This window comes from Denticeps clupeoides, chromosome 11, assembly GCF_900700375.1.
Source record: "Denticeps clupeoides chromosome 11, fDenClu1.1, whole genome shotgun sequence".
Taxonomy (NCBI): Eukaryota; Metazoa; Chordata; class Actinopteri; order Clupeiformes; family Denticipitidae; genus Denticeps; species Denticeps clupeoides.
The window spans coordinates 15,196,313-15,220,282 of NC_041717.1; the positions used below are offsets into that span (position 1 = coordinate 15,196,313).

Below are 23,970 nucleotides of genomic sequence, written 5' to 3' on the forward strand. Positions count from 1 at the left end.
CACCCCGGGACACTGGGTGCAGGGTGGGGATGCCAACACATCACAGGGCGCATACACACAGACACCACTCACTCACACCTACAGACAACTTGGAGTCGCCAGTTCGCCTAGTGTACGTAACTTCGCACCGTGGGAGAGCTGGTAAACTCTGCACACTGCCCAAGCCGGGATTCCAGCTCACAGCCTTGGAGGTGTGAGGCCACGTTTCAGTGAACCAACCAAATCAAATTTCAATGCATGTATACAGTCATGGTCTCAGACAAGATTTCAAATATGTCTTACCTGGAAAAACAGGTACGACAGACTAGGTTCATGTATCAAGAAAATTCCTTTTTTGTCACTCTCTTAGCCTCTGTCCGCCTTCTCAGCTGCAAACGTCTCCATGCAGCCTCACCCAGTGTGAATTTCATTCTGCTGCTGTGTTTATAAAGGATGGCATGTTAATGATTAGCACCCACAGTTATTATACAAGGGTTTGATGGCAATGCTATCAAATGACACCGCAGGTAAGCACAATAGTATTTGTCCGGGTCTCCGTGGCATCAGCACAAATTATAAATTGCACTGGAAAACAGCCTGCATGTGAGTAAATGGAAGGGGGGTGGTTGAGTAGCCTTTTTTTTATATTTTAATACAATAATAAATCTAGCATTATTATATGTTGAAATGAACTATAGTTAATATGAGAAAACAACATCACAGCAGTAAATCAGTATTATATTTCCTCTCCAGCAAACCCAAAGGCCTGGAATCAAATCTGATGACCTCAGCATGCAAATCCGGACTCCACACCAAAATCTTCCACAATAAACATATTTCACACAGTTTCACTTCAGATCTGAATGTTGGATTCTGAATTATGTTTGGATTAAACATATCTGACACTATTATTCAGAGCAACGTCAACTACCTTTAAATTCACCAGGGTCATACGTATTTTATTTCGCATTTATCTGACATTATATTCACAGAGGTTCCGTCCCCCTGGAGTAGCTGTGTCCTATCCTGGGACACAATGTTAGAAAGTACCATCTCCCAGCAATCGGGATGTGAGTATCAATCTGTATTAATACGCTGATATTGTTGATTCTACAAAACGTGCTGCATTGAATGACAGTTGTGACCATGATATGTGCATCCTTCAAAGTGCAAATACTGATACTGGACACCAACGTATCGATTTTTGCTCCCTGCACTCCCCGTTTCCATAGAGGTCTGGCAACCACGCGTCAGTCTGTGTTAAGTTCGAGGTTACGGCTTTGGGTTTTATTCGGCTAGTAACACTACAGGGCCGAATTAGCGGCGTCGCCCGCCCATCGCAGCCACATGGCCGACCGGGCTTTCAAACGCAGGCCACGCCCCCGCCCGGCGGCGACCAATGGGAGTGGCGCAGGGCGTCCTGGTCCCTACTAGGTGAAACAGGAAGTGGCTTGTTTTGCTACAGCGCTTCAGCGCTGCTGCTACTAATAATAACAACCGCAGTAGGTTCCGCGCACGCAGCGCTCTCCTGTTTTTGTTTTTTTATTTCCTTCTTTGTCATTTTATCGGCCGTTGGTCACTTTTAGGCCTAAACTGTGACTCTTTTTTTTTATTTTATTTAGTTCTTCTTCTTGTTTAAAGTCGGCGACTCCTCAGGTGTTTCGATGCTGCGCCGTGGGAGCGGCTGAAATGCCGAAGTTGGACGGCTAGCCTAGCAGCCGCGCTTCTCGGGGCCGGAGGGCGGACTGTCCCCTGCGGGACGCGCCGCGGGACGAGCGGGAGGCGCCAGCAGGGGCGAGGCATGGAGCCGTTCCAGGGCGGTACGTTTACGGCACGTCGTTTTAGACGTATATTTACACGTAGCTCCGTTCTGCGGGGTCTGGCCGAGGTCACGTGTCACGACCTCCCTTTTTATTCATCTCAGCAGAAGTCACATGATCTTGGACCTTCGACAAACGTGTCTCTGAAAGCGAGGAGTTTGTAGTGTCTGTCTTTATAACAAGCCCATTTCCTCTGCTGTGCCCGCGAACAGAGGCATGAAACTGACGATCCGCACTGGGTGAAAATAGATAAATTGCATCATAGGATCATGCAACATCATGTGCTCATCGAGAACCTCGGTTGTCACTAATGTTGCCTGCAGTAGCTGCTCGAAGAACCTCAACCTCAGTTACATTTACATTCGTGGCGTTCATCGGACTGCCTTTTACCACAGTGACTTGCGATCAATACGGAGCTTTAACTTTGTGGTTTTCTGGTCCACAGGCGAGCGTGTAACCCACTAGGGCACTACCACCCTGTTCCGTCCAATTGCAACAGCGAGGCGAGGAAAGGCAATAAATCAGCAGTGCAGTGTAGTTTCAGAGTAAACAGCGAAGCCCATTTCTTCCCCTGACCAAACACCGTGGCTTCATGTGCAATGCCGGCCGAGTCCGGACAGGCTCACTGATAAGATGCGGCCTCTGGGTCAGCAGAGCTGGGTTTGAGTTTATGGTTACTGAAGGTGAGATAATGGTTTGCATGGTGACTAGAAGGTACTTTTCTGGGGAATTTGAGCAAAAAAGATTCTGATTGCGAAAGGTTAAAAAGGAATTTAAAACCAAGTGAGACTGCAAGAAAGCAGGTTTTATTTCTGTTAACATCTGCTTTGATGTGTGTGTGTGTGTGTGTGTGTGTGTGTGTGTTGCCAGATCAAATAATCAGGCAGGAAACTGAAAGCAGTGAAACTGTACATATTATCAATTTCTAAAGTGCATCGTTGTTGAAATCATCCCCCATACACAAAGTCATTCAAAGTGCTTTACAGAATTTAATGTCAAGCTAAAAGTACCAAATAAGGAATACAAGTTATAATATAAAGTGCAAAAACATGAACCAATAATAAGTCAAGTACTGTCATGACAGCTAAAGTATGCTGCTTTGAAAAGTCATAAATATGAGACTTTTTTTTTTTGTTTGGCTGAGCCTCCATTTTTGTTCTATTCTGAAAAACAAAGACCCACAAATGACTAAGATGTGGTGGCCTACCGGGTAAGGAAACGGCCCCATAATCAGAAGGTTGCCAGTTTGAATCCCCGAACCGCAGAGGTGCCACTGAGCAAAGCTCCGTCCCCACACACTGCTCCCCACAGAGGACACATTTCGTTGTGTCACCATGTGCTGTGCTGCAGTGTTTCACTTAATATCACCAGTGCAGTACCGGTGTTCACTGTATATGGGAGTGTAATTGCTCATAAATGAGTAATAGGTTATGAATAATTGCCCATTATCATAATAATTTTTTATTCATGAACATGTCAGAAGGCTTGGGAGCGTTAATGTGCACATGAGAGACAGGACACACACTCAATGTGCAGTACGACAACTGGGTGGCAGGCAAATTCCTAAATTACATGGTCAGTTGATTTCAACAAGAGCCACAAGGATGTAGTCTCACTATGAAAATTCTCCGCTATGATAGGAATGTCAACCTGAGCTTTTTCTTTTTTTTTTTTTCTTGTCCAGCGTAAAGATTAATTCCACTGCATTTATTAATTGTTAATTCATGTCACATGTAGAGCGAGCTCCGTTCCCGAGGAACATGATAGAAAACAGCATGTTTGAGGAGGAACCTGATGTTGTGGACTTGGCAAAAGAAACCCCTGTGTACCCTCTGGATCCGGACGAGGTCGTTTACGAGCCCCGCAGCTCCCGGCTCCTGGTCCGAGGCCTCGGGGAGAACGATCTCGAGGAGGAGGAGGAGGACTACGAGTCTTCAGCCCGCCTGCTGGGCATGTCCTTCATGAACCGCAGCTCTAACCTGCGGAACACCTCCTCACCCTACACCCGGCAAGCCCCCTCGGGGTTCTGCTCGATGCCCTCGCCCAGAGCACTGGTGATTGGGGTCTTTGTCCTTGTGCTGGCGGCCTCCATTGCCATGGTTGTCTACTTCCTGCCGCGATGCACATTTACCAAAGATGGCTGCCACCAGGCCAACTCCTCTGCAGAGGTCATCTACCCAAAATCATCCACTGGAGAGTTATTCCCATGGACTGAAATGAGGTTGCCAATGTCTGTGCACCCCCTCCGCTACGACCTCCTCCTGCACCCCAACCTGACCACCATGACCTTCCAGGGCAGTGTCTCCATCACGGTGACTGCTGAGAAGGAGACCAAGGTGGTGGTTCTGCACAGCACCGACATGCGGATCATAAAAACTTCGTTCCAAGGTAAAGAGCTGAAGACTCTGGAATACAAACCCTGGCAGCAGATCGCCATCCAGCTGGAGGAGGAGCTCAGGCCCGGGCAGCAGTACATCTTCACCCTGGATTATTCTGCAAACCTGTCCAGCAGCTATGATGGCTTCTACAACAGCTCCTACACAGACACAGCGGGAATCAAAAGGTGACTTTGTTACGTGCTACTTTTTTTTTTTTCTTCCTTTTTCCCATAATATTATTTCTGTGAATGTCATATATAATTTATTCATCAACAGGAACTGTTTTTTATTTAATGCTTCTCCGTGTGTTTTATTAATGAAAATGTAATGAATGTTTTAATATTGTAAAACATAATTTAAGGGCCTGATGGACCATTATTCTGTTTAGTTCTCAGCAGTTAGTTACTGCTGACAGGAGTATGAAACATGATTTTTTTTTTTTAAAATGGATTCTGCTTATTGTATTGTATTGTAATATTTGCTTAATGCCGTTTTAATGCATTTTTTTTTCTTTCCTCCCCAGAGTTCTGGCTGCCACCCAATTTGAACCATTAGCTGCCCGCAAAGCTTTTCCGTGTTTTGATGAACCTGCATTTAAAGCCACGTTTTCTATTAAGATCAAAAGGGAAGACGGATACATCAGTCTTTCTAACATGCGCAAGGTAATAAAATAAAGGTTCAGATCACAGAGGCAACACATCATCGTTAAATCAATTTGATGATGGGTCTCTTTTGTGTTCCGTAGTCCAAAACGACTCCATTAGCCAGTGGGCTCTTTCAGGATGAATTTGAAACAAGTGTCAATATGAGCACCTATCTGGTTGCCTTCATTGTGGCCAATATGAGCAGCGTTGGTCGTAACGTCAGTGAGACACAGGTGAGCAGATCTTTAAATCTCTGCATTTCTTCTCTTAAGTGTTGGGCTTCCTCATCTGGTCACTGCTTTCACCAAAGCAAAGTAATGATACTCCCAACCCACCATCATCATGAAGGTAGGTTAGCTAATTCGAGTGGATAATGGAGATCTGGGGGATTTTGCAAAGAGAAGCTCATATCAGCAGGGCACCACCTGAATGGTGCGAATGGGCCTTGGTGTTCCTCTAAAAGTGATGACCATGGCAGCGACTGGCCATTCTGTGCTTGTCACGACTGTGCATATTGTCTTGAACACAGCACAGTGCCTTCCATCAAACACAGTGGTGGCAGCGGTGATTTTCTTTACTTGGACTGGGGACAGGCGTAACTACTTTTTGGCCATTTTTTTTAAAGAACAGTTTCACCTTTTACTGGAATATCTACCCATAGCACAAGCTCAGCTCGAGTGCGGAATGTATTGAGAACAGGAAGCTCTGCATCTGATCATGTTGAGGTTTAAGGTGCAATGTCTGGTTTGATAGCATCTCCTACCAACTCTGATTAATTCCAGGTTTCGGTATACGCTGTTCCAGACAAGAAGGATCAAACTCTTTATGCATTGGATGCTGCTGTGAAGTTGCTTGCGTTTTACAACACGTTCTTTGGTATTAAGTATCCCTTGAGTAAGCTAGGTACGTGTGCTCAGAAACCATTGGTCTCTTGTCCCTGCTTGAGGGTTCAGTGTGTTTGTAACATGACTGGATTTGTACCATTTCATGGACAGATTTGGTGGCCATTCCTGACTTTCTGGCCGGAGCGATGGAAAACTGGGGCCTCATCACATTCCGAGAAGCAACTTTGCTGATTGGTAACCATTCGTCCACACTGGACAAACAATTGGTGACTTCTGTTATTGCACACGAGCTGGCCCATCAGGTAGAGTGCATAATCAGCTATTCATTCTAGCATTCATGCCCAGATAAGATGACGAGCTGAATAGAAACTTTTTTTTTTTTTGTGCAGTGGTTTGGCAACCTGGTCACCATGAAGTGGTGGAACGACCTTTGGTTAAATGAAGGTTTTGCAACCTACATGCAATACATGTCCATTGGAAAAGTGTTCCCTGAACTTGAAATTGTAAGTTTTCTGCATTTGTGATGAAAAGTGTTTTTTATAGCATGCTTGTGAGACTTGATCAGTGATCAGTGGCTGATGTTTTAACACTCTTCTGTGTTTTTAGGGCAATGAATTCCTCAGCACTCGCTTTCAAGCCTTAGCCAAAGACTCCCTCAACTCTTCCCATGCGGTTTCTGCTGTGGCCAACACCCCAGAGCAGGTTGCAGAAATGTTTGACTCTGTGTCTTATGAGAAGGTATGTATGCTTTTTATCAAGGAGAGTTTGTTTGTTGGACGCATGTTTTTGGTTAAATATCTATATCATTGTGATCTCTAGGGTGCTTCAATTCTGGTCATGCTCAATTCGGCGCTTCCTGATGGAAACTTCCAGAAGGGAATCATCGCATATCTGAACAAATACAAATGGAGCAACGCTGTGAATCAGGACCTGTGGAGCACCATGTCTTCGGTAATCCTGCATACCGATTCTCACACAGTTGTAAAACAAAACATGCTTAGCCATTCAGATTATATTCAGTACTGTCTTCTAGGTGACCAGCCAGTCCTTCGATGTGGTGCAGATGATGAGCACTTGGACCCTTCAGAAGGGTTTCCCATTGGTCACAGTAACCCGTGATGGCCCACGGGTAAAGCTGTCACAGGAGCAGTTCTTGCTTGCTGCTGAACAGCCTCCGGACATTGACAGGTGACATTTTGTAGTCATGTAAGGTGTAGTTGTTCAATTGTAACTTTTTTTGTTTTTTTGCAATAGTTAGATCTGTCAACCAATGTCCCTGACCCCTTTCATTTTAAGAGGAGTGATTTTGTTATGTTGCTTATACACACTTCTGTCTCTCCACCAAAGACACTTGTGGCAGATCCCCTTGACGTATATCAACAATAGCTGCAGCAATTCTAGCGCCTGTAAGAACCTTTTCATCCTAAAGGAAAAAACAGGTGAGATGTGCCTCAGTGGCATTTTCTTAAATGCAAAATGCCCCATACACCTGATTTGTAAAATGCTCTTTACAATGTACAAAGTGCCTAAATGGCCACAGTGGTCAAGGCTCCCTTAGTGAGGAAGCTATATAAGATTTACTTATTTAAACTTTTTTTTTTTTTAATTAAGAAATTTTATGTGACCATTTTGTATAATAATAATTGTGTGTTTGTTACTACTGTCTTAGTAAAGTATATGCCCTAATCTGATCATTTACATAATTACATAACTTCTTTAATTCATAATTTATTAGACATTTATGTGCTTTATCTGTTTATTCAAATGTTGGTTTTCAAATGTCAGGAATAAAAAAATAAATAAATATTGTGGAAAACCAAAATGACATGTCATTTCCTATGCAGTTCTGTTTTTTTTATGAAGTATCCACTCTTTTCAGGCAAGCTACAGATCGCAGCAAGTGTCAAATGGCTGAAATTTAATTACAAGAATGAAGGCTTCTACGTAGTGGACTATGGAGTGGATGGCTGGAAAACTCTGATCGATGCTTTACGCAATGATGTGAATGTTCTTCTTCCAGAAGATCGAGCTGTGCTCATCAACAACATCTTTGCCCTCTCGAGGTATTGCTGCTTGATTTTTTACAAATTTTTTAATGAGGTTTTGGTGAAGACGATCTTTACCTTGACCTCCGGTGTTCTTTGCTTGGCTTGCAGACTGGGTAAAGTGTCGTTCAGGCAGGTCTTAAACCTCTTAGATTACATTAGCAATGAGACTGAGGCAGCCCCCATCACAGAAGCGCTGGTCCAGCTTGAAGACATCTACAGATTGCTGGACAAGAGACAGGATTTAGGCTTGGTTGCAAGGATGGAGGTATGGCTTGAGGAGATGCATCATCTTTTTCTGTGCTTAAATGCTTTGTTGAACATTGTTGAATCTTGCAGACATACATCACCGATCATTTTGGCACTTTGATGGACAGCCAGTCATGGGAGATGGAGACATCTGTGTCTAAGCAAACACTGCGATCAGCTCTGCTAGAGACTTCATGCAGGCTTGGCAGGCAAAACTGCAGAGATAAGGCCATGAAGCTTTTTAATCAGTGGGAAAATTCTAATGGGACTAAACAGTAAGTTCAAACAAAAGGGATGCCAACCCACACAGGAGCGACAGATTTATGTTAAAATGCAGCAGCATGATTTTACAAAATAAAAATTAACATCTCAATCCAAACAAAACACACTCCTATAGTATGTCCACTGTGTAATATACTCTGTTCTTTGTTCAGGATCCCGGGTGACCTGATGAGGGCAGTGTTTTCAGTAGCCGCCCAATCTGACAGTGGCTGGAAGACCTTGTTGAGCTCATATAAAATGTCCCTTCACGATTCTGAGAAACGCAGGATGCTGGAGGCCTTGGCCAGCACTCCAGACGTGCGAAAAATTGTGTGGTGAGCACAGTAACTTGTGAACAACCGCCCTACATGAAACATTGCTGCTTGGCTCACGTACCGAGGCTTGTGGTTTTGGCCTATTTCCTGACAAACATACATACTAGTGCATCTAATTGTGCCATGATGGGTAGTATTCAAGATTCAAGACTTCTTCATGTATAGTTCTGTCACATTCCTTAGTCTAGTGGTTTAAGATGGGCAGTGGTGTCGTAAGGAAACTGGGCCCGTAATCAGAAGGTTGCCAGTTCAAATCTAAAACCACCCAAGGTGCCACTGGGATGCCATTGAGCAAAGTACCGTCCCCAGGGTTTCACAATGACAATCACTTCACTTTCACTAAGAAATGCAACATGGGTGTGATATATATACAATAGTGAGCAGAATCAGAACAGTTGGTTAGCACAGCCTAAAGGAAGAGCCAGTCCAGAGGGGATAACTAAGCTAATACACAAGCTAACATAGGCTAGCTGAAAGTATATATAGGTCAAAGCAACTGATCCCCAACTGAGCTTCTTGCAGACAAGACACTGGACCCTGGGGACCTCCTGAAGGAATAAGGGCCTAGCAGACCTTGGGGACCTGCCAAATACTCTCTGAAGTCCCATTATGTAGGTTGTGGCGACCAATCGTCAGACTGTAGGCAGAGCTGGTAGGCTTAAACTCCTCCCACAAGGTCGCCCTAAAAGAGACATGCCAGCCAGCCGTACAGAACATGTGGGAGCGTACGTCTCGGGGACATAACAGGGGACTTCTCAGGAACATTTTGCATACATGCTGTAAATGATTTGCAGTACTTTTTTAAAAATACAAATAAAATCAACTATACTTCTTGTCATAATATAAACGTGTGTATTCACATGTATATAGGGAGAAAAGACTGTTACGTCTTGTCCAGTCCTGTTTTTCTCCATGTTTGATGCTAATGGATAAATTTCTCTTCCAGGATACTCCATGCTGGTCTTCAGGGCAGTGACATTCAAACCCCAGAACTTCCTCGTATTGTCCGTGCTGTCTGCCAAAATTTTGGGGGCTACCTCTTTGCTTGGGACTTCGTCAAGCAGAATTGGATCCAGCTCACACGAAAGTACGCTGCCCTTTTTGTTATGACACTCGCCATTCCTCGCTTCTCCCTTATGTGGCTCATGTGTGTTATGTGTGCAATTGTGCAAAACAGGTTTCCCATTGGGTCTTTTTCGCTCCAGAGTATCATCATGTCCACAACCTCACAGTTTTCCACCCAGCTGCACCTGGATGAGGTTGGTTGATGTGAAAATGGCAAACACTTAGGGTCCATTTTCTTATTCATATATTAAGACTAAAACATTTTGGAGTGGATAACTTCTTTGAACTTTTAAAATAAGACCAAGATTAATGTACAGGAAACGGATACTTGAATCATGTTTGGTTCATAGCATCAAACACAGTATGAAATGTCATGTTTTCATGTGAGGACAGATCAGGCTTGCATTAGGAAGTATACATTTATATAGATGAATTCTCTAGTTGAGTTTCAGCCACCAGGGGGCGTCCAATGACAGGCAACCATCTTTCAATATAATATCACCTCAGGTACGCGACTTCTTCAGCACTCTGAAAGACGGCAGCTCTCAGATGAGGGTTGTTGACGAGGCCATGGAGACGATCAAGCTGAACCTGCGGTGGATGGAGAAAAATGTGGAGACGCTGAGGAGGTGGCTCTAGGCCTAGCAGCAGGAAGGCGCATCTGCTCTTTATCCCAGGTGTACTTGCTGGAGCCGCTGAGTGGCATCTCAGCACCGGCACAGTTTGCACAGTTCCAGCTCAGGACTACAATTTATTGTAATTTTATTTTTGATTTGAGGATAAATGTCACACCTGCTCAATGCTTGTGTAGATGGCTTTAGACCAAACTGTTTTCGTCTGTGTGCCTTTGGGTTTGGATAATGAAGAAAACCGCGACTGTGCTACCCAAAGCCGACAAACTGCTTGAAGATTCAGGGCAACTTTTTGATGCTTAACACGCCATGATGAATCCTCACTGCAGCCTGGATCAGGAGTTGCTGTCCTGCTTGTTCACTGCATTCAAATCTGCTAATTCTCCGCATTTTTAAGGGACCAGCCCAATGATGCACAGTGCTTAGATATGGATTTTGATGTTTTATTATGGGTTTGGGTCTAAGCTCAGTTTTCCATGGTTTGAAAAAAAACCAAACACTCCTGACATTGAAAAAATTATGCTATTTTGACTTTTAAGCAATTATGTAAATGACCATAAAGTTGCATAGAGTACATGTATTCAGGGTTCTATACATGTTTTTACAACACAAGCTGTTTTTGCACTGCTCATCATTCATATATTGGTGAGTCAGTTAAAACATTGCAAGAACGGTGGCATCTTTTGAGAATTAACTGCAGTTTGACTGTTTTGACCTCCCTGTTTTTGACCATTCTATGGAAATTGTATTACCGCTTTTCGGTAAATCTCATGCCCCATGTCCAGCAGAAATTTTGTTACACAAAAGCTGATGCTAAAAATATTATATATTGGCTATTGTTGTGGTCTATGGAGACGTCTGAGCAACTCAGATATTTTCAGATGTCCACTGTCAAGCAAGAGTTGTTATTGGAGTAGGTGTCTGTATCGGAATAAAATAAGAAAATTAATTTTTTTAATTTATTAAATAACTATTTCAGCACTTGATTATTAGGTCAACATAATACCAAGCAAATTCTTATTAATTCTAATTAGCAAATTCTTACCCTTTCTAATTAGTGACCAAAGAAATGGAATATTGCGTGTACATTTGGTTCAGCTGTTACCCTTTTTATCAGCCATTGTATGCGTGCAGATCCATGCTGAAACATTTAAATTGGGTTGACGTAAGTCAATAGTTTATGAACTGCAGACACCACCACTTGAGATCCTTTACCCACAAGCTTTTTCTGTTTTTGAACAATACCCTGCCCTGCAGTGCCTAATGAACCCTACCAGTCTGCATGCGTGGTTCCAGCTCCAGCATGACGCTGCATGGCTGCGGATTTGAAATGGCTACTCATTTGTGAAACATTTTTTCTTTATGTATTATACACATCTTATTTTGGGGATTTGGGGGAGTGCTTGCACTGTTGCACACACTTTATTGAAGTGGCATTCTTTCAGGACCCACTGTTTTAAACGTAATTCATTTTGGCCAGGACTCACATATCAGCTTCTAGGAGAGGAAATCTGTTACATTTAGATTTTTATTATTACTGGGGTGGGTTTCTTGTGAAGATTTCAGATCTTGACCTTTTAGCAAGAAGGTTTTGCTTTCTGTGTTCATGTGTGGTTCATGTCACCTACCAGTGATTAACAGATTAGGGTTATGATGATGATTATTGGCCTTGTTAGAATAGATGGTTTAAGTTACTCCAGTGGAATTCCAGGTTTCCATGGAATTTGTAGCACTGAACTGCCGTTCTGTAATTTGGTCATTAGGTCACACAGTCTTGTTCATTTATGTCTGTTCAGATGTAATTCAGCCCAAATTCTTAACATTTGTATTTTTCACAGAACCTGAACTGACTCATGCTAATCCCCTATAGTTTCAATGTTTTATTAATCTTTGCAAATCTGAGCTCGATTCCAAGCTGAAATAATTATCTGACATTTTTGTTATCTAACCACCGTGTTTCTGGTACTTTTGTGACCTGTTCCCTGTAAGGATTGTGTATGCACTGTGGTTGGATCCAGCAGCAGCAGTAAATACAAAGTCAATATGTGGGTTTAATAAGAAAAGACTGCAGGGTTCTGTTCCCCCGTCCTGAATATACATGCAAAAAAAAAATTTGTATTCGGTGCGGAATGCAACGATTTTTATTATTATTTTTTTTTTTTAAATAACTGTTTAAAATATTCAAACAGGTGAAAGTGGTTGTGTGAGCTTTTCATTTGTGTTGTTCCCCTGATATTTCAGTTATTTAACACAGGATACGGTCAATGTGTGTTTTCAATTTGAACAGCTACACAGACCCGTGTAGCTGTTGGTAATAATGCCTGCTTCTACGTTGTTTTGTACTTTGGAAGCTCTTTGCTAAATTAATTGTCTGTCATTAATATTTCACATTGAATTGAATTAAACTGAATTCCACTTGCTTTGTGAAATGTTTTGTGTTTTCAAATAACAACACACACAAAAAAGGGTAGATATTATATCCTGTTTATTATGTCTCGAAACAAAGTATACTGCGACCCACAGTAGCGTATGAGCTTTTGAAAAATGTATTTTTTAGGAACCTGAAAGTTATGCTTTATATTTAATGTATATTTCATTATGCTTCATAGGTTATCTCCAGGTGCCTAAAAAATATAAAATGAATAAATATATACAACATGTTCACACTCACTGTAAAAAAAAATAGAAATATAACCCATATTTACTCACAGACTCATTTTGTCTTTCGGCCAAAGAAATCCATTTGGTACAGTGAGGGACTGAACAGTAGGTTACGTAATTACTGAGGAAGACGGCCATTCGAAGAATGTCTGGTGTCTTTCTGGACCCTGATATGCTATCGAGTGGCATCGAACTGTTTCCTCTTACTCCAAGGACAGAATGGAGACTCCCTGAGTGATTGAATTACAGTGATGCCTGGAGCTTTGTATTTGCTATGTGTGCATTCTGTCTGATGAAGAATGAAACTCTTATTTAATCCTCATCACACCAGCCCCACAGTCAAACACAGATGGCAATGAAAATAATCAGAATTTAATAGAATGTACTTAAAACGTTTGTACCTCCATGATGAGGAGCCTGCACTGGTCAACACTGCTTGCTGGTGCCAGGTCAATTTGTGATTATATAGACATACAATGGTCAGTTTGAGTATATTTAGTGTGCTTTTCTTGCATAATAACCAGTTCTAACGAACTATATTTACATACAGTACAGGCCAAAAGTTTGGACACACCTTCTCATTCAATCTGTTTTCTCTATTTTCATGACCATTTATGTTGGTAGATTCTCACTGAAGGCATCAAAACTATGAATGAACACATGTGGAGTTATGTACTGAACAAAAGTGGAGACCTGGCCTCCACAGTCACCGGACCTGAACCCAATCCAGATGGTTTAGGGTGACCTGGACCGCAGAGTGAAGGCAAAGGGGCCAACAAGTGCTAAACACCTCTGGGAACTCCTTCAAGACTGTTGGAAAAGCATTTCAGGTGACGACCTCTTGAAGCTCATTGAGAGAATGCCAAGAGTGTGCAAAGCAGTAATCAGAGCAAAGGACTAGTATTAGAATAGTATTAGAAAAATACTATTTCAATTGATTTCAATTTTCCATTAACTTGCACTGAACAATTCTCTAAGCTGTTGTGATGTAAATCGCACTCAGATCAGGTAGCTTTATGAGGTCCTGAAGATGCTGGAGTCTGTACAGCAGACATTTAGTAGCATTCCGGTCAATATACAATAGGATCTTGTGTAAAATTCAATTCACACAGGAGGAGTCACATTTCCCCCAAAAGGGGTGTGGCTTGAAGTGCTCTGTCTCTATTTACCTCTTAACCATTTCAACTGCGTACACCATGCCACGTTATGATCGCTTACAAATGACCACATACATTTAATATGTACTTTTTTAAAGAATAATTTGGGTAATTGATGTCAGATACGGGAAACCAGTTACATCTCAGTGCTGCAATGCTGAGTCACATCTTCGTCACCCCCCTCCATTTCACTAGCGTCCTGCTGGGTGTCTTCGACCGCCTCCACTGTCACGCTGCAAGTGTCAGGTGGTCCCAGCTCTTTTTCGCCAGGGACCCCTGCTTCCTGTCGCTTCTGCAGTGACTTCTCTTTCTCCTCCGCCGCCAGCCGCTCCTCCTGATCCTTCTTTAACTTCTCGGCCCGCTCTGCCTTCTTCATTTCCCAGAAGTACCAGAGGTTTTTCTCGGGGTAGGTGACTTTGGCCAGGGGCAGCTTGTAGATAGTGTCTGTCTCCGAGGTGATGAGTAGGAAGGTGAGAGCCGAGAGGCAGAAGGGCCAGGTGCAGGCTGGTAGACCAAACTGAGGACAAGCCAGGCCCAGATGTCAGTGTCCATTTACTGTTCTATTTCAATAAGTCAATGCAGAGAGAATGTTTAACACTCACAGTGGACATTATGTTGCCGATGGCAGAGCCGAGATATGCACAGAAGAATGCTTTGAGGAAATGAGAAAAGGAAAGCGGGATGTTAATTACAGTCATTTCGGCTCCAGCAGAAGGAATGTCTCAAGGGTTCTACTGATTTTTAGAAACAAGATGTCTGATCTCACCACAGGCGATGGCCAGAAGATGCACCTGCCAGGTCAGTGCATAAAACATCCCACCAATGGCAATGCAGGCAAGGACACAGTTATATCCCCATAAACCAAAGTATATTTTGTCAAAAGGTGCAGCAAGGGCCAGTCCTGAGAACAAAAGCATACAATATGAACAGCAGTATTGGTCTAATGATCTAATGCTGCTAGCATCAGGATGGTTCCTTGCAGAACAACAACCCTGACCTAGAGCCTTTAACAGGACACTGATAGAAGGTAGGTGGAGCTAAAAAAGAAAAAAGTGCATCTAAAGTTCATACATACAGCACAGATTTCCTCATTCCTGTCTATCACATGTACAGGCAATGCTAAAGGTGAAAAAACCATGGGAGGACCACACTGTCAGCTCCTACTCGTTTGTGTCTATGGAACACAGCCAATCAAATTCCTCTAGATGCAAAGACAGTGGTGGTTGCGTCTGTCACACAATCTACAGCTAATCTACCATCAGGCTTCAGTTGAACGTCTGATAACCTCTTGAGGCTAAAAATAAAAATCAGAGCACTTGGTGGCAAATCATCACATTACTCTCTATTCTGAACCCCTTATTCATAAAACAGGGTCGCGGCTGCCGTTGCCCATCCTGGGACAGGGCACAGAGTCGGGCCCAAGCCCCTCGCAGGGCATAATAATATTATACCTACTGGGTGGTAGTAGCCTAGTGGATAACAAACTCGCCTATGAACCAGAAGACCCAGGTTCAAATCCCACTTACTACCCTGACCAAGAGTTGCTCCAGGGGGGGGACTGTCTCTGTAACTACTGATTGTAAGTCGCTCTGGATAAGGGCATCTGATAAATGCTGTATAGGAATATGAATACAGATATTAGCATTTCGACTCTGTGAGTCTTACCTGACACCATGCCGACCGCTGACCCAATGGTTGCATGTATGCAGGTGATGGGGGAGGATATGAAGAGGGCAATGATAAATATTCCCCCGGTCCAGGGATTATCGCATCCATACACCTGGCCTATACCAACAGGAATCGAACGGAAGAGCTAGGCACATGAAAACAGGGGGTGGGGTTAATCAATATGATAAGCACTTTTTTACTGCATTTATCATTTGTTGTACAGATTATATAAAAAGGCAGAAGTCCACCAGGTTTCTGAAGATACTGACATTCCAGTTTGAATTCTTCCCTGACAGTACCAGCATCCCTGACATAAAGCGCGTGACTTTTTCACTTGAGGAACATTCTAGCACTGAATGCTGCGGCTGTCCCAACCTGTCTCTTACCTTCGCCACGTCCAGTTCAGACCAGGTTATGTTGGGAACTGAGGACGTGGGTTGTATGAGGACTTGAGGAAAGTAGTTGTTGTAATGACCAGTCGCCACCATGTGTAGACAGACAAGAATGTTGAAAGGCAGGGTGAAAACAGGCAGGTCCCATCTGCTGTTGATGGAGCCGAGGGCGCTTGAAACGATGGGACTGGCATGAGATAAAATAAAACCAAATGCTATTTTAGCTTGTTATTTTGCAACATTTTTTTTATTACACAGCGGTATATCTTTCTTGATCTCTGGTGCAGTTCCTTGTTAATGTTTTTATAATGATTTAAATCTATAAATATGCTGCATTTATGGTGTTATATGGTACATTATATTTAATGTTTTGTGATTCACCATGTAATAAATTATAATCTTTGTACAGATAATGCCACAAACTGATACTACTTTTATTATTGTGACAATTGGTCATGACATGTGGCATATGGCATATGACACAGCATAAAACCCAGTGTCAGAACACCTCTCATTCACCTCACAGCACAGCACAAAAATGTCCTTTTAGACAGCTGATAAACACTCAGCTCATAAATCATGAAATCGTAGGTATGAATGTCATCAGTCACACGTTTATAGCGATAACCAGTTGAAGCTCTAGATCTGCTTGGGTAGATAATGTTTCACACCCTCCTGTTTGGCCAATGATATAAGCAGGAACAATGCTGCTGCACTGGGCATTTTTCACTGATATCGTTTTGTACAGTAGCCATTTTGTACTACTTGCACCTGCACCCCTTTGTCATTTTTCACTATAAAGGTGTTTGGTTGCAGGCTGCATACATGTGGTAAGAGTAAGGTGGCTGTGAGGAGCAGGAAAGTGACAACCACTTACCACGTCATCGACATGAACGTATTTGGGAGCAGGAGCCACCAGTACCAGTCACCTGCATCTGAGAAAACTGCCATCAGAAGACCCACAAGGATTCCATTGTACCCATAAAGACCCGCAGCGATGGCACCCCTGAGAAGAGGATACACCGAACCATTAGCAACTGGACAAATTACAGCAATTAGACTCAACTGTGAGCTGGGCATGTACCTGTTTTGCCGAAGGATGAGGGCAGAGACTGTTGCAGCAAGGGTCCCCACAAATCCGTTAAGGGCCCACCACCTATTCTGTAGGGTCAGGCCTCCAAAAATGATCAAACCACTGATGGGATTATTCACAAACATGACCTGTGCAGCTCCACGAAGGACCCAGTCCAGAATTTGGAACAGGATGAATTGATCTGGAGACAAGAAAAAAATCACTAACTGTGCACACTTCTTTTTGGATGTCTGGAAAGAACACATTTAAACTGATTGCATTTATTACCAAAAGTTTATTCTGTAATTTATACAGTAATTTTGACAGAAGTAGTGTGTAGATTACATTTTGAATACATAGAAATGTGCTAGAGAAAATAAATCTCAAGCTGACTAAACTTGCATAGGTGAAGTTTATGTATTCATATATGTATTTATTGCTCCCCAGAGGAAGACAAAACCCTAGGATTAATTCAGCTCATGTGGGGTCACGTTTACATTTGTAGCATTTATCAGACGGCCTTATCCAGAGCGACTTACAATCATTAGTTACAGGGACAGTCCCCCCAGGAGCAACTTAGGGTTAAGTGTCTTGCTCAGGGACACAATGGTAGTAAGTGGGATTTGAACCTGGGTCTTCTGGTTCATAGGCGAGTGTGTTACCCACTAGGCTACTACCACCACTCACATGTAGTAACCTAGGTTAAATTCAGCTCATGTGGGGTCACATGTAGGAAATAATCATGTAAAGAAGGTCGAACAAACTGCCGCTGTAAAAATATGTCATGGAAAGTTGTTCCTGATGCTGATTAGCCATTGTTCACATTTCCTGGTGAAACAATCCCTGCAATCTCCACAGTGAATGAAAGTTTACGTAAATAAGTAAGAAACTTTTCCACTTGGTTCTCAGTGGTCACAGAGGAAGCATTTCAGAACAAATCTGAGGCAAAGTTCTGTATAATGTACACTCTTAGAAGGAAAAAAAGACACAAATCCTGTGTAGCACTTTAGTTTAAATATTTTGTGTCAATGTTTAAGATAAAAAAAATTTGGAGAAAAAAAACCCTTAGTCATGTGTAAAAATGTGCACAACATAAGAATTTGTTCACAGCATTAAACACAATATGTGTAAATTGATGTGTTTTACTGTCAGATTTATAAGATGTTAACTTTAGCTGAACATCTGGCATACTATTGCATATAAAAAAATTATTCTCTCATAAATCACTTCACTGGAATCGGTCGTGTCTTGTTCCTCGTCCTCATTAATGGAACTGCTCACCAGAAATGGCAAGTTACCAGCTTGCCAGTCAAGATGCCGGTGTGGCAGTGGTGGCCTAGCGGCTATGGACTCGTACTCAAACCGTGAACCGCCAAGGTGCCGTCCCCACACACTGCTCCCCCGCCGCCCTTCGTGGCACCATGATGAGTTACACATTTTATTGTGTTACTCAATAAACTCGGAGGTGTTAAGATGTACGCCGATATTAATCGTTTATAGATTAAATTTAAGTTGAGTTTGAACGCTATGCATGAATGTGTTAATGTGAAGTAAAGCTGATGAGCGAAAAATGCATCACATTATTTTCCATTAACGCTGTTAACTACTTACAAGACTCTTGAGGTGAGTTAAAGTTTGAAACCTCTTCCTAACTTGTGTAGATGATAAAATGAATAATAATAAAAACTAAACTTGCTGATTACAAGTTTTCTCTGTAATTTAAGATAATTATATTGCCACCAAATGTGCAGGCTAGTTAACTATTACGCTAGCTATTGTTTAGCAGCTAACCATGTAATATAGCACAGCTACAGAAATGGTGCAAATAACTTTTAAAGTATTTTTTAAGTTAAAAGAATTTAAATTGTGATGTTTTTTTTCTGATTGCAATTTTTGTAGCACTTAGTTTAGGAACAGAAATGGTACAGTTTATGTCAGAAACATAGAAATGGACCAAACTGATGCTGACCCTGGGTGTCTGGCTACTGGACAAACAAACAAAACTGTTTAGCATTTTTTTTACTTGGCACATTTACTTACTGGATTAAGTGCAGTCTGTCAACATATACTGTTGGTCTAAAATGTTACTCTTGCACTGTCTGTCCCCCATGTGTGCTCGCACGCACTTTACGTAAGTCCATAACGTTGTCTACCAGGGTGGTAGTAGCCTAGTGGGTAACACACTCGCCTATGAACCAGAAGACCCAGGTTCAAATCCCACTTACTACCATTGTGTCCCTGAGCAAAACACCTAACCCTAAGTTGCTCCAGGGGGACTGTCCCTGTAACTACTGATTGTAAGTCGCTCTGGATAAGAGCGTCTGATAAATGCTGTAAATGTAGCATCTGGTTCCCGGAGAAACGTTCTTTCATTTCACTATCTACTGTCTAACCTGTGTGTAGCTGAAATGACCATATAGCTTACTTGAACTGAGATCAGTTTTTTAGACTTTAAGCACCTGTGTCTTGACCAGTTCCCGATAGGCATGACACACATTAATGTGTATGAATTTAATACGTCTGTATCGATTTTAACACATACTTACTTAGAGTATATGTACATTATGTTAATATAGTGCATATTAATGTGTCCTGGCTGATTAAACTTGAGTGACATTTCCTTGCTTCTCTAAATAACAAGATTTTAAATTATGGCCCTTATTGTAAATACACCCATCACCCCCCTTCCTCTTAATATGTTCTTACCTTTCATCCATTCTCCAAAAACTCTCATATCTCCAGAGAAGTAGGAGACCCCCGTAAATACCTTGGCTTTGATGCGGTGAAAAGTCTCACTCCGAGTCACTCCGTGACATTTGTTGTCCTCCACCATCGTTTTTTTGACAGGGTTTGCCATTAGTGGATAAAGTTCCTTTAATGCAGCATGAGAGAAAGTCCGAAAGTCTCACAACAAGCACAGACACAGGCGTCTACACAAACTGTTCAGGGTCTTTTATAGCAATTGCATATTTATAGTGAGAGAGACTGAGAGAGATAGCTATGCCATACCATACCATAATTTATTTTTAAAACAACAAAGGAGCTGACCAAAACTGCTGTACATTAAATTGTCAGGGACAGGACAGACATGGACAAAATGTTAAGTAAAAATACAAAAAATAATACATTGAACAAAAAGAGAAAATGTAACAATTAAAATTAAACAAGATGTCGCATTAAACAGAAAACATTTAAGACAGCGTAGTAAAAGAGTTATGAAAGGACTGCATACAAACAGCATATAAGAACCACCTCACACTGGGTTAAAAGCAAGGGTTTAAAAGCGAGATTTTTTAATGATGGGGTCTGCCTGACACTGAGTGGTAGGTCATTCCATAAATGTGGGGCAGCCACTGCAAAGGCCCTGTCACCTCTGAGCTTGTAATGTGACCTGGTCTGAATACCTGAGAGAACTCGTTGGCGTGTAGGTCTGTCAAATAGGCTGGGGCACTGCCATAAAATTAGTAACCCCCTGTTATGTTATCAATGTTTTACACAAAATGTGAAGTTGAATTTGAGCTTTATTGTAATTTCAGCGATACACATGTTAGACAGTACATAGTGAAATGAAATAAAGTTTCTCCGGAACCTGGTGTTACATGAAACGCTTGAACGATTAGACAAAATTACATACTGACATAAAGTGTGAGACACAGACAAACTGGGCTACATAAAGTGCAAACAGGGGACGCAGGCAGTGCAAGATAAGACAACATGTAGACAACAATGAGACAGACAGACAGCGATAAACAGGTGAAATGTATAATAAATAAATGTGCAAAGTGAAAATAGTGTAAATATTGCTGTGAAAAATGAAACAGTGCATTTGTAGATGATACTTATCCATACTATCCAACTTATTCGTATTTATCAGCTCCCTGCAATCACACACTTACCTTTGAACTGTCAGATGAGGGTTCAGTTGGAGAGATATTGAGGAATCGTGTGATGTTCTCTGGAATCCCCTACATAATCCAGTATGTGAGCAGTTATAGAACAGGAAAAACATTAAGCAACTTTTTAAAGAAAAAAAAAAACAACAAATCCATGATCTGTACCTCTGAGTGATATGTTCCAGGCATAAATGAGATGTTATGGGTATATCTTTGAATGTCAGAAATGAGAAGGTTCCCTTGGTTGGTCATAGTCTGATAAGGATCTTTTATACAGAAACACGAGTGCACACCCCTAACTGGGCAGGGATTATGCAAATCGGTCACATGACCACATTCCTGTACACTTCAAAAAGGCTTTTCTCTATCCTTCTGCAAGTTAAAAACCATGGCATATTTTTCAAAAGACAATATTGTTTCTTCTTGTGAGTCTTTTGGGGGAAGACCCCCAATGGATATCAAAGCTCAGAAAATATTCTGACAGCAAAATACAGGAAGTGTGGGTCCAGAGATTTGATACTTTGAATTTATTTGCCACAAATGAATTTTTAAAATTCTGTTCTGTAGGGAAAATGTTGATATTACTCAGTGGTTTTCATTGGTATGTCATATTATTGGTCAGCAATGTTGAGGAATTTTAAGAAACTTGATACAGCATCTACAAACTTTCACAACAGCCTAAGATGACTCAAGTATGAGTAGCGTTATTAAGTTATTATTATATATTATAATTAGTACAAGTAGAAAGTAGTCAAGTAAGATTACAAAAGTATGTAGTGATAAGACTAATTAAATACTGAGCAACTGTTGGATTGTAATATCTCATTTATTTTTTTAAAATAATGTATGCCGACAGAAAAAAAATATGTGTACTAATTCTAATAATAATAACTATGATTTGTAGTGATTAATTGACTAAATCTAAGTGTACAAACTAGCAAGGACCAGGAAGATTCTCAACTGAAAACTACCAAAACAAAACACAATTCCAATTCTGCCATTCACATAAACAAGCCAACAGCCAATAACATTGCCTGTTATGCATCATGGTGTCTGTCCCTTTAAGAAAGAAAAAGACTACAGTGATGTCAGCTCATTTTGGGGAGCACAGTTTGCAGTGCATTATGGGTTCAGAAGTAAATACCTTGAGGGGAGTGTGATGTGAAACCCAAGAGCATTGACTCCCAGAGTCAGATCCTGGTGCTTAGGCATACACGGACGTTAAGGAACATTACCAGTACAGTTTGTTCACTGCCTTTGTTAACAATAATTCTGTAATTTGAGTATTTGGTTTTGGAGATGCTGGGATTTCTAGAATAAGTAAGTCTGTGAAAATTCTCAGTCATCCAGGTGAATTTGTCTTAAAGCTGAGTCATGGCAACTGGACTTTCTTTCTTTAATGTAGAGATGTTTCGTTCTGCATACACAGATGCAACCAGGTTGGTTTCACCTCACTCCTGCTTTGAATAGGCTCGTTAATTGAAACAAAGGCAGGGGGAGCGGGTGGGTAGATGTGACAGCCCCACCCTGGCAGCTCCTCCTGCCCACATTAAGCAGGTTGTTAAATGTGGCCAACCTGGTGGACGTGAGAATTGGGCCTGATTTTCCTGGGGATGGATGAAAGAGCAGCATTATAGGTTGGCGATATGTTGTGTCTGAGGCCTCCCCCTCTGTTGAGTGAGAGTTTGTTGATTTGCTTTTACATTTGCAGCATTTATCAGACGCCCTTTTCCAGAGCGACTTACAATCAGTAGTTACAGGGACAGTTCCCCCCTGGAGTACACTCAGGGTTAAGTGTCTTGCTCAGGGACACAATGGTAGTAAGTGGGGTTTGAACCTGGGTCTTCTGGTTCATAAGCGAGTGTGTTAGGATACTACCACCTTATTTGCACATGCAATGCTTCTCTCACTCCTCTCTCAAACCACCTATATTCTCTGTCCAATATTTATACATTTTTGTCCAAACATTTGTGTCCTTTGTCCTTAAGGTGAAGGTACACAGCTGATTCTGGCCGAGTTGCTCCATCTGTGATGAGCCATCCTCCTGTGTAGAAGCTGTTTGGTGTACAACTCGGAGTACTCTTCACCGCACTGGACAGCACACACTACATTGCTCTTCTTCTGTTTTGGTATCCGGTCTTTGAGATGGACAAGTCTTTGTCTCAGTGAGGCTTCAGAGAGTAGTAAAGGCAGCACAGAAGTTCATTGGCTGCCCTCTCCCCTCCCTGATGGACATGTACATCTCCCCATACAACAGTGGAACAAAAAAGGGACAGGTCCCTCCTTGGCTTTGAACAGCATGACCAGTTGCCCTCAGGGAGACACTGCAGGTGCATCACAACAAGAAAAACCAGACTCAAACTGTTTTTTCCAAAAGCCAGTGCACGGACTACACTGTCTAACCCCCGAACCCCCAAACTTCCTTCTATTCTCCAGCTGTGCCATATCAATATCAATATTTAACTGGCACTGAAAATACTGCGCAATGCCTGTATACTGTGCAATATCATTACTTTCACTGTCCGACATCCACTATTCAATACATGTTATTACTGTGAAGCTGTCATGAGGCGAATACGGTGACGCATTTGCAGACATACTGTGGGCGGAGGGACAAGCCGTCGTACCGGAAGAGGACATTGAACGAGCTAGGGAGGAGGACCGGAGGCTTTTGGTCTGTGAGGGAGAGACTGGCGGGGAATGAGGATGGGGAGGAAGCAGTGGACGCACTGCTGCGGGGTGGGGAGTGAGTTCAGGATCTGTGGGAAGTACCGGGGCAGAGGAGAACCGGAAGATGGCGGGTTTCAGGATTGTCCGGGAGCGTGGACTGGACAGGAGGACGTATTGGTCGGCAGATAGGTAGGGGAGCATGGA

At 42.2% G+C, this 23,970-nt stretch overlaps 2 protein-coding genes across 2 annotated transcripts; one reads left to right on the forward strand and one right to left on the reverse strand.

Moving 5' to 3' along the window:
• The first annotated feature begins 1,419 nt into the window (after positions 1-1,419).
• Positions 1,420-12,673, forward strand: lnpep (leucyl/cystinyl aminopeptidase). Its single transcript, XM_028996936.1, has 19 exons — positions 1,420-1,481; positions 1,602-1,799; positions 3,537-4,362; positions 4,701-4,839; positions 4,923-5,054; positions 5,604-5,724; positions 5,817-5,968; positions 6,056-6,169; positions 6,273-6,404; positions 6,486-6,617; positions 6,700-6,854; positions 7,014-7,105; positions 7,546-7,729; positions 7,823-7,979; positions 8,051-8,235; positions 8,395-8,556; positions 9,503-9,643; positions 9,734-9,815; positions 10,129-12,673. Exons 2-19 carry the CDS (start codon positions 1,781-1,783, stop codon positions 10,258-10,260), a joined length of 3,057 nt encoding a protein of 1,018 aa, XP_028852769.1. The 5' UTR covers positions 1,420-1,481; positions 1,602-1,780; the 3' UTR covers positions 10,261-12,673.
• Positions 12,674-13,690: 1,017 nt separating this feature from the next.
• On the reverse strand, positions 13,691-21,331 carry slc14a2 (solute carrier family 14 member 2). Its single transcript, XM_028996674.1, has 10 exons — positions 21,262-21,331; positions 21,100-21,168; positions 19,910-20,075; positions 17,216-17,405; positions 17,009-17,137; positions 16,126-16,318; positions 15,737-15,884; positions 14,838-14,972; positions 14,674-14,723; positions 13,691-14,588 (listed from the first exon to the last, which is right to left on the reverse strand). The coding sequence occupies exons 1-10, from the start codon at positions 21,283-21,285 to the stop codon at positions 14,208-14,210; spliced, it is 1,485 nt and encodes a 494-aa protein (XP_028852507.1). The 5' UTR covers positions 21,286-21,331; the 3' UTR covers positions 13,691-14,207.
• Positions 21,332-23,970: the final 2,639 nt, after the last annotated feature.